Source organism: Ochotona princeps, chromosome 5 (genome assembly GCF_030435755.1).
Source record: "Ochotona princeps isolate mOchPri1 chromosome 5, mOchPri1.hap1, whole genome shotgun sequence".
Lineage (NCBI taxonomy): Eukaryota > Metazoa > Chordata > Mammalia > Lagomorpha > Ochotonidae > Ochotona > Ochotona princeps.
The window spans coordinates 20684930-20696151 of record NC_080836.1 but is presented as its reverse complement, the minus strand read 5'-3'; the positions used below and the strand labels follow the sequence as shown (position 1 = coordinate 20696151).

Here is an 11222-nt window from a genome sequence, read left to right as displayed (position 1 = left end):
CTGATCTGCCTGTACTTGGAGCCATTACTAAAGTGTCTTGATTTCTGTATCAAGGTAAGTCTTGAAATCAGGGAGTGTAGGCCTGGCACAATGACTCATTTGGCTATTCCTTCCCTTACAAGCACTGGTATCCCATATGGTTACCAGTACATGTCCTACCTGCTCCATTTCCCATCTAGCTCCCTGCTTATGGCCCAGAAAAAGCTGCTGGTTCCTGCCTTCAGATCGGCTCAGCTCTAGCCATTGCAGCCATTTGGGGAGTGATCCAGAAGTTGGAAGATCTTTCTGTATCTCTTTCTCTCTATAAATCTGCCTTTCCAATACAAATAAGTAAGAATTTGAGAAAAAGGGGTGGGGGATATTTAGTAGAAAGGTAGTTACAGAAAGAAAGAAATGTCTCATTGGCTGGTTCACTCTCCAGAGGTCCCAGGAACTCCATCTGGTCTCCAGGTGGGTGGCAGTGGCCTCAGCACTTATGCCATCTTCTGCTGCTTTCCCAGAAGCATAACCCGGGAGCTGAGTGGGAAGTGAAGCAGCCAGGGTACAAACCCACATCCCTATGGGATGCCAGTGTTACAGGTTGCGGCTTCACCCACTGGTTTAGAATTTTGGCCCCCATCTATTATTTTCTTTTTTTTCTTTTTTTTTTTTTTTTAAAGATTTATTCATTTTATTACAGACAGATATACAGAGAGGAGGAGAGACAGAGAGGAAGATCTTCCGTCCGATGATTCACTCCCCAAGTGAGCCGCAACGGGTCGATGCGCGCCGATCCGATGCTGGAACCTGGAACCTCTCCCGGGTCTCCCATGCGGGTGCAGTGTCCCAATGCATTGGGCCGTCCTCAACTGCTTTCCCAGGCCACAAGCAGGGAGCTGGATGGGAAGTGGAGCTGCCGGGACTAGAACCGGCGCCCATATGGGATCCCGGGGCTTCCAAGGCGAGGACTTTAGCCGCTAGGCCACGCCGCCGGGCCCCCATCTATTATTTTCTAAGGTTAAGTCTTTTTGAGAAATTGAGGGCAGAACCTGGTTAGTAAATTAATTTCCTTTGAGGATTTTTAGTTGTGAATATCCAGGAAGCTTTATGTTATTGGTTCCTATAACACGTTCACTGGGTAATGTCAAATGGTGGAGGAATAAAAGGCCTCAAATGTTTGTTCACTTTAAATGCCCAATACATATAGATACACATGTATAGTACAGTACACTGGTAGTGCATGAGTTCGATAACACTGTAAAGATGTTATGAGAAGTGTATTTGAACCTGGTGACTCAAACACCTGTCTGCTTAGCATTTAAAATTCCTTTTTGCCTGGTTCCGGCTCTGAACCCCCACCCTACCTCACAATGACCATCGGGATCGCTCTGGAAACCCCTCAAAACAAACATACAAACTAAAAAACACCTAGAATAAATAAACAACAACAAGTAAAGCTTAGAATCAGACAGGAAAGGGCTAGCATGGATTTACTCATACCTCACTAGGTGGGACACAAAGATTAGTTACTCCTCACTAATGGTATTGAAGATTTCTCTGCGCACCCCTCCTAAAACTGTTCTGCACCTTAATTGTTGACAAATGTCTTGTTAGAGTTATAAGCCAGTTCAGACTATCCTAAAATCCACCTAGTTTAGCAAAATTATGCTTCAACACTATAAACTGCTAAATACTAAAATGAAAATAGACACGAGACAGCTGAATATACCCTATAGCCATTTTAAGGGGTATAGCAGCCGGTTCTGTATATAAACTAAAATTGAAATATCAATGAGCTAATCACAGGATGTGGTTAAGAACTTGCACTTTTTTTTTTTTTAACATATTGGTTACTCAAAACCATGTCAATTCCATAATGTTGTAAATTGTTGTTGGTGTTATGTTGGGACTCTCAATTGATTGGGATGATATTCTGCCAGCTCTACCTTCAGACCAGAGATGGTCTCCCCAAGAAACTGTTCAATTTATCTGGACAATAAGATGCTGGACTCTATGCTTGGTATATGATTGCAAAGAAAGAATCTTGATTGAATTTGAACTGTAATACTGCAACAAGGTGGAAGAATCCACCATGGGGGAAGGGCATGGGGAGGGGTGGGGGGATTCCCTGAGCCTATGAAACTGTCACATAATGCAATGTAATTAATAAAATAAAAAAAACCCAAAATTACAGAGGGAGACAGGTGGGCAGAAGGAAAGGACAGTGGTCAACAGGACAGTGATGTAAAATAAAAATTATAGTGATTTAAAAAAAAAAGATTCCTTTTTGGCCCAGCGTGGTAGCCTAGTGGCTAAAAGTAGTTGCCTTGTATGCTGCCAGGATCCCATATGTGTGCCGGTTCTAATCCCAGCAGCCCCACACCCCAACCAGCTCCCTGCATGTGGCCTGGGAAAGCAGTCGAGGATGGCCCAAAGCCTTGGGAACCTGCATCTGCATGGGAGACTTGGAAGAAGCTCCTGGCTCCTGGCTTCGGATTGGCTCAGCTCCAGCCATCGTGGTCACTTGGGGAGTGAATCAGCGGACAGATCTGTCTCCCCTCCTCTCTGTATATCTGCCTTTCCAGTAAAAATAAATAAATCTTTAAAGAAAAAAGAGTAATAGGCCTTTAAAAAAACTCCTTTTTAATATGTTGCAAGTTGGAAGATAATTTCAGGTGCTGCAAAGGCAGCATCTCATATTGGGAGGGTTGTTTGAGTTCCTGGCTGCTCCCACTTCCATTCCAGCTTCCTGCGCCTGGAGTGGTAGTAGAAAATGGCCCAGTTCTGGGTGTCTGTCCCCTATGTGGGAGACTACGATGGAATTCTAGGTTCATGGCTTTGGAATGGCGTCGACTTGGCTCTTGCCACCATTTGGGAATGAAGGGCCCGTCCAAGAGAGAAAAGAGGGCTGTGGAATCAGTACGTACAAGGGATTGGTTATTTAAAAGGGTTTTTGAGGCAAACCGGGAATGGCTAGAGAAACAGCAGGAAAACCTAGGGAAAAGAAGTCAGGAAGAATTGGCCCCAAAGGAATTTGGAAATAGAAGCCCAGGGTGTGCTTTTAGGGGTAGACCAAGTGACAGGGCCTAACATGGCTGACTTCAAGACCAGCTTCAAGGCCAGCTTCGCCAGCAGTTTTTTTTTTTTTTTAAGATTTATTAATTTTTTACTATGTATTTTTACTGGAAAGGCAGATATACAGAGAGGAGGAGAGACAGGAAGATCTTCCATCCGCTGATTCTCAAGCGGCCTCACCGGCTGGAGCTGAACTGAACCAAAGCCAGGGGCCACGAGCTTCTTCCAGGTCTCCCATGCAGATGCAGGGTCCCAAGGCTTTGGGCCGTCCTCGATTGCTTTCCCAGGCCACAAGCAGGGAGCTGGATGGGAAGTGGAGCTGCCGGGATTAGAATCGGAGCCCATATGGGATCATGGCGTGTTCAAGGTGAGGACTTTAGCCACTACGCTATCGCGCCGGGCCCGCCAGCAGTTTCTATGTCTCACCAGGTTCTATTCCGTCGTCTACAGCCTATTTCCAACTCTGCAGCAAACACAGGCCTGAATTTTACTCACTTTTCTCCTCCAGGCAACCTTACTCCTACTACCCAAGTAAAACCCGTAGAATGATGGAAAAGAACTAAAAAAAAACCAAAAAACCAAAAAACACACACAACAGGCGCAAGAAAACAAAACAAAACAAAACAAAACAAGACACACACACACACAAGGCGCACACACGGCAGACACACGCACGCGTCACGCCCACCCTGCGCAGGCGCAGAAGCAGACAGCCGCCGCCTCGGCTTCTGGGTCTTTGCATTTGGCGCGAAATCCCCGAGCAGTAGGTGGAGCTTTGTGCGAAGCCACCGTTCATTGGGCAGGTTTGGCGCGAAACCCCCGAGCTTCTATGCCACGATTGGCTGCGATTGCGGCAGGGGGCGGGGCGGAAGCGGCGGCGGCGCGCGCAAAGCGGCAGCGTCTGAGGGGGAAGCGACTCGTGGCGGGCTCGAGGTGGAGGCCCTGAGCTCTGGGCAGCCATGGACCTCGCGGCGGCAGCGGAGCCGGGCGCCGGCAGCCAGCATTTGGAAGTCCGCGACGAGGTGGCCGAAAAGTGCCAGAAATTGTTCCTAGACTTCTTGGAGGAGTAAGTTCACCGGCAGCCTGGGCCTCCCCGAGTCCGTGGGCGCCGGGCCGATGCGCGTTCGGGAACCGAGGGTCGCGCGCCTGGGAGGAGCTGCCCCGGCCCGGCTACCTGCGGCAGGCCAGGGCCTCGGGCGCGGGGCTGGGCTCGTGTCCGGGGGTCCAGTCGCTGTAGCTGCACCCTGTGCCCTCAGCCTCTGCGTGGGTCATTGTGTGTCCCCAGCCCTGGGAGGCGGCAGTCTAGGCGGTTTTCGCGGTACCCGAGGCTCGGCCGGGTCGGTCCGGGGGCGCCGCAGGCCTGGGCCGCCCTAGCAGTCGGTGTGGAGGGAAGTTTCGGTTTTCGGGGCCCGCAGTGTTCTGGCGGGCTGCTCGGGAGGGTGAGCATGGCCGGGTCTCGATGCTGCAGGTTAAGTTGCAGGTGCCTCCAGCCCTTTCTCCCTACGCCTTGGAATAGTTACCTGTTATCTTTAGAATCTCTCCTAACCCCCTCAGCCCGTTTGACATCTCCCACCGTAATTCTTCTAGCAGATGTTCTCTCTGAAGTGTTTCGTGATGAAGCATACTTGACGAGTTAACATTCTAACCCATTTTGAACGCACAGTTCAGTGGCGTTAAGTTCATTTGGTACCGTTATCTGTGTCCGGAGCTCTCCTGTTCCCAGACAGAAACTGTACCTGGCAAACACTAACCCCAGTACTCCCCTTTCCCGCCCGCGGGCATCCATCCTCTTCTTGTCTCTGAATTTGATTACCAGTGGAGTCACACCAGTGTTTGTCTTTTGTGTCCGACTTATTTTTCAGCTTAATGCTCAGTCTGATGTCATCGAAGTTTGTGTTGTAGGATGGATCAAAATGTGCTTGCCTACTTTGAGTCGCATTACATTGGGGTGCTGCAGGTGAAGTCATTGCTTGGCGCCCCACATACCAGCCAGCATTCAGTACCAGAGTGCCTGGGAGTCCTGCCTGTGCTTCTTATCTAGCTTCCCACGGATGTTAATGTGCCTGGGAGGCGGCAGGTGGTAGCTCAGGTTCTTAGGTTCCTGGCTGTTTGCTTTAGCCTGGCCCGCTTCTGGCTCTTGTGAATCACAGGCAGAAATGGAGTTCTTTTTCCATGTAACAACCTGTCAGTCACTTGAAAATGTGAACCCCATCCTCAGTGTGGTTTTCCTCCCACCCCCGCTTTTTTAAAATGCACCTGAAAAGCAGCTACAGTCTTCTGTCTGCTGATTCCCTCCCCAAATGGCCACGGTAGCAAGGATGGACCAGGCCTAAGCCAGGAACATGGAGCTGCATTCAGGTTTTCTGCATGGATGACGGGGTCCCCAGTACTTGGGGCATGCAAGCTATGTTGTGTGTGAGACCTAGAGAAAGCTCCTGCCTGTCTTCAGATCAGCCTGTTGTGATCATTTGGGAAGTAAACCAATGAATTGAAGAGCTCTCTCTTTGTCTCCTTCTGTGTGTATCTTTTGCAAATAAAATAAATATTTTTTTAAGATTTATTTTTTATTGTAAAGTCAGATATATAGAGAGGAGGAGAGACAGAAAGGAAGATCTTCTGTCCATTGATTCACTTCCCAAGCGGCCACAACGGCTGGAGCCATACTGATCCAAAGCCAGGAGCCCAGAGCCTCTTAAAGGTCTCCCATGTGGGTGCAGCATCCCAAGGCCTTGAGCCGTTCTCAACTGCTTTCCCAGGCCACAAGCAGGGAGCTGGATGGGAAGTGAAGCCATTAGGACATGTACCAGCCCTCATATGGGACCCTGCAAGGCAAGGATGTTATCCACGGAGCCATTGCCCCAGGCCCTAATGGCTTTTTTTTTTAGATTTATTTTTATTTATTTGAAAGGCATAGTTATACAGATGGAAAAGGAGATGCAGAGAGAGAACAATCCACTTGTTCACTCCTCAATGGCTAGGACTGGGCTAGGCTAAAACCAGAAGCACAGTAACAGGGACCTGGATCGGAAGCAGAGCAGGAAAGAGCTTAATGCACTCACTAAGCTACAGAGCCAGTCCCTCGAGGTAGATTTTTCATGCTATTTTGTATGTGTACAGATTTTTTTCTGTAGGTTCCAGTAGGCAGTTAGTTTTTATTACCCTATCACATTTCTTATACTTGTTAGTAGGAGCAACTTTCATACCTGTCTTAATTGTTGACGTGTCTGCTTCCTGTTAGAGTATCCTGAGAGAGGACAACTTTTCTATTTTCAGGCTCAAGCACCTCTGGCATAGTGGTTTTTGCACAGGGGTGGTGGTTCATAAATATTTAGAAATCAGAACATGCTATATTTGGAGGAGGGATTGATTTTGCCTCGAAATCTTGGTATTATGTTAAAAAAGCAAAGTAAATCTGTATGATTGTCTGCTTGGCCTTTTGGGGAAACATTTTGTTTTGTGTATATTCATGTTTTTATCTTTGTATGTCTTAGGCAGTAAAGTGCATTTTTGGGTGGGTATTTTTTTAGTTTGAGATCACCAAATAATTGTTCTTAAGTTTCCAGTTGGAACTACATCTTTGAATTTTGCCTGAATATCCTATTTTAACACTTTCTATTTTTTATTGTACGAAACTAAACAGCATTTTGTTGATTGGAAAATATTAAGAAATTTAGTTTTAAATTCAGACTAAATAACTTTACAAGCATTGTCTCATTTAGTCTTCACAGTGATTCCACCAGGTAAAATGATGACCTATTCTATTTTTTTTTTTTTAAAGATTTATTTTATCTTTATTACAAAGTCAGATATGCTGAGAGGAGGAGAGATAGAGAGGAAGTGGAGCTGCCGGAATAAGAACCAGGGGCCATATGGGATCAAGGCGACGAGCTTAGCCGCTAGGCCACGCTGCCAAGCCCAAACCTATTCTATTTTAAAAAACAGTAACAGAAAGATTGATAAGAGTAAGTTGCTGCAAGTTAAGAACAGTTACGGGCCCGGCACAGTGGCCTAGCGGCTAAAGTCCTCGCCTTGAACGCCTTGGGATCCCATATGGGTGCCGGTTCTAATCCCGGCAGCTCCACTTCCCATCCAGCTCTCTGCTTGTGGCCTGGGAAAGCAGTCGAGGATGGCCCAATGCCTTGGGACCCTGCACCCGCATGGGAGACCCGGAAGAGGTTCCAGGTTCCCGGCTTCGGATCAGCGCGCACTGGCTGTTGCGGCTCACTTGGGGAGTGAATCATCGGACTGAAGATCTTCCTCTCTGTTTCTCCTCCTCTCTGTATATCTGACTTTGTAATAAAATACATAAATCTTTAAAAAAAAAAAAAAGAACAGTTACACATGGGGCTTGTCTTAACCAAATGCTGACTGTGTAGCAAAAGGAATTGTCAGGCATTTAGATGATTGTTTTGGCTGCTTAACTCTTTGATTTAACTGACTTGTGTATATCCACAGGTTCCAGAACAGTGATGGAGAAATTAAGTATTTGCAGTTAGCAGAGGAGCTGATTCGTCCTGAGAGAAACACATTGGTTGTTAGTTTTGTGGACCTGGAGCAGTTTAACCAGCAACTTTCCACCACCATTCAAGAAGAGTTTTATAGGTATGGATGTATTTATCTTCCTGACTCTAGTAGTAGAGCCAGGAAACCAGCTGCTAGACTAGAAGTCTAAGAATGGGCAAAAGGGTAGCTGTTGTACTTTTTCAAAGTGATGTTGTTTCATTTCTTGTTCCGTTAAAGTTTATTTTTTTGAAGTCATAAACCCAATATGCATATTAATTTTATACTGGTAAAAATTGAGAGAATAGTAAGGCTGAAATAATCCTGTTTTGAGACTTGTAATTCAATCACCTATAATTAACCACCATTAGTAGATCTGCTGCAATAGAGTTCAAAGACCCTTCCAAATCTGCAGTTGCAGTGATTTGTAAGGCTGTTTTTATGTCTTTTGTTAAAGGGTATTCTTTTTTTTATCGCTTTTCACTCTACAGTATTAAACACCCGCCCCCACTTTTTTTTTTTTTTTTAAGATTGTTTAATATGAAAGGCAGAGTTAGAGAAATAACTTCCATCCTACTGGTTCATTTGTCTGCATTTGGGTTAGATAAATGTGACCATAATCAATTTGAAATAAACACTGGGGGCCTGCCACAATAGCTCAGTAGCTAAATCCTTGACTTGCAAGTTCTGGCATCCCACATGGGTACCAGTTCATGTCCCAGCTGCCCATTTCCCATCCAGCTCCCTGCTTGTGGACTGTGAAAGCAGTTGAGGATGGCCAAAAGCCTTGGGGCACTGCACTTGTGTGGAAGACCCAAAAGACACTCCTGGCTTGTCTCAGCTCTGGCCATTGTGGACATTTGGGGACTGAACCAGCAGGTGAAAGATATTTGTGTCTCCTCTCTGAAATCTGCCTTTCCAGTAAAAATGTAAAGAATAAATTTAAACACACACGCTGGGCAGTCATGAAAGAAAAATGGAATCTAGGAATAAGGCATGATAATGCTCTTCTGGTAGGTGGAAAGATAGGATTATCTCAGTTTCTAGTCATAGAATGTTTGGAACAATATTGAAGGTAATGGGTAAGGCCACTACCTATGATGCTGGCATCCCTTTAGGCTCCAGTTGGAGTCTTGGCTATTCCTTTTCCGATCCAGCTGCCTAATGTTGTACTTGAGAAAAGCAGCAGAAGATGGCCTAAGTGGTTGGGCACCTCTGCACCAATGTGGGAGACCCAGAATTTCCTGGCTTCAGATTGGTCCAGACTCACTGTTAGAGTTGTTTGGGAAGTGAACCTGCAAATAGAAGATCTGTCTTTCCCTTTCTATGGAATTCTGCCTTTCACATTAGTAATATAAATCATTAAATTAGTAATATAAATCATGGAGAAGACTTAAAAGGTTCATTAAGTGGGAGGGAAGTAGATAATTAGGCTTGGTGATAGAAGTGGCTGTACTAAACCTTCTACATGAAGTGTCCAGCATTTTTCTCCTGTGGAAGTAGCTCTTACATCAAAAGATATGCTGAGATCTTACATCAGAAGATATGCACACATCAGATGAACCAGTCAGTTGTAACATTTCTGCTTATTTGCTAAATTTCTCCCTTGTCTTTATATATCATCAGTCAAGAATGAAGCAGAAATCTTAGTCTTATACCAAATATGAAATTGTTTTAATTAGATTGAAAATAGCCCAGAGCAACTTCACAATATTGAACATCAAATTGCTTTAGGTAGAGTTTTGTTACAAAACAGTGGCCTAGAATGGGAGTGATAAATGATTATTTAAACATAAAATAAGTAAAGTATTTACCTTTGGTGCTTATTTCGTGGTGGGATGGAAGACGGTTGATACAGACGCTTAAGAAAAGATTAGGTAGTGCAGTAGACCTTGTGTTCAGGTGAAATTCCCTAGTCTCAGCTGTTGCAAGCATGAAGATGAAAGAGAACTTGATAGACCTCTGATATATCAGTTGACTTTTTCTTTTTCAGAGTTTACCCTTACCTGTGTCGGGCCTTGAAAACTTTCGTCAAAGACCGTAAAGAGATCCCTCCTGCCAAGGATTTTTACGTTGCATTTCAAGACCTGCCTACCAGACACAAGTAAGAAAAACTCATTTTAGAAAAGGAATTCACCAAATAGTAATGATACTATTTAGCTGATGTTCAGAAAATTTGGTAGGTTGCTGTAGATATACTGATAGGCTGTGAGTGAGTTATTTGATATATAAATGATGCTTGTTCCTCTGACGAGGGCCTCAGTTGTTTCATCTGTAAAATCTTCTGGCTTTATTGCTGTAAAATTACCTTGTCATGACAGTGACAAAATTGTACCAAAAAAAGAAGATACTTATAAACTGATGTGAAATATAGGGGAAGGAATAATGTTTTGTATGCGCACTTTGAAACAGATTGGCTTTTTTTGAGTTATAAACAGGTACACAGAATAAGTAGTTTTGAAAAACATTTGATGTGAAGGTGGGATGGTAAATAAGTGAAATAGAGCAATCCTCTGGATTGTTACATTTTAGAACACCTTTTAGAGAAGGTTGGCAAAAAATGAGTCACACGAGAACATGCAGTTAATGAGAACACTTGTAGAGATTTACTGATCTAATGATTTTTGTCGCTTAAATACAGTTTTCAAATACTCCTTTAACAGTTATTTAAAATGAAATTGTTTAAACAAATTTCAGTGATTTTTTTGAAAACTGAAACAACTGAAAGTACTTTACAAAATCGCCAGCTTTTTCATATAAAATGGATGTGTGAAAATAGTTTGAACTTCTGAGTAGAAAATTCTTTCCTGTGATAACCTCATTATGAAAGTAATTCATTCTTATAGAGTATAGATGAGAAAAATCTGTATAGAAGAAAACTAGGATTATCCTTGTTGTAATTTCAATTTTTAGTCATTTGACATCCTTGTTTTTTGGTTTTTTTTTTTGTTCTTCTCTCCCACCCCTGTGTGAGGTGTTTTATTGTGAATGCGTACACACTGCAATTAAAGAATGGCTGTGTTTACTGAATTGTTTTTTCAGTAAAGTCCGAAGAACAACTTTTATTTTCATTATCATAAATTATTGAATTTCCTTATTAAAACAGATTTCTTAGTTGAGAAAGGAATATTTACTAGTAGGATATTTATCTTTAAATAGGATTCGTGAACTCACCTCATCCAGAATTGGTTTACTCACTCGGATAAGTGGGCAGGTGGTACGGACTCACCCGGTCCATCCAGAGCTGGTGAGCGGGACTTTCCTGTGCTTGGACTGTCAGACGGTGATCAGGGATGTGGAACAGCAGTTCAAATACACACAGCCCAATATCTGCAGAAACCCAGTTTGTGCCAACAGGAGGAGATTCTTGCTGGATACAAATAAATCAAGATTTGTTGACTTTCAGAAGGTATTTATTTCCTTCTCTTTAAATTAGCTTGTGTTCCAATTCCCTTTCACACCCTTGCATTTAGTTTATTTAGGTAATATTACATTTAAATTTTATGTGAATTATTGTCAAGTAACCACAGAGATAGTTGTTTAGTGGTTTGGATGCCTGTGTCTCACACTCAGTACTTGTGTTGGTTTCTCAGCTGTGTCTCCCAGCAAGCTTTCTACAGATGTAGATGTTGGAAGGCAAATAATTATATTCCTGCCAACACTTGGGA

General features: G+C 43.9%; 1 protein-coding gene across 1 annotated transcript in view; it reads left to right on the top strand.

Annotated features, from left to right (window-relative positions):
• Positions 1-3933: 3933 nt before the first annotated feature.
• Positions 3934-11222, top strand: part of MCM6 (minichromosome maintenance complex component 6) — a 40993-nt gene continuing 33704 nt past the window's right edge. The window contains exons 1-4 of the mRNA XM_058664445.1: positions 3934-4120; positions 7510-7656; positions 9548-9658; positions 10714-10963. Coding sequence (XP_058520428.1) covers positions 4014-4120; positions 7510-7656; positions 9548-9658; positions 10714-10963 — 615 coding nt within the window. The 5' untranslated portion in view covers positions 3934-4013. The remainder of the gene's footprint in view (positions 4121-7509; positions 7657-9547; positions 9659-10713; positions 10964-11222) is intronic.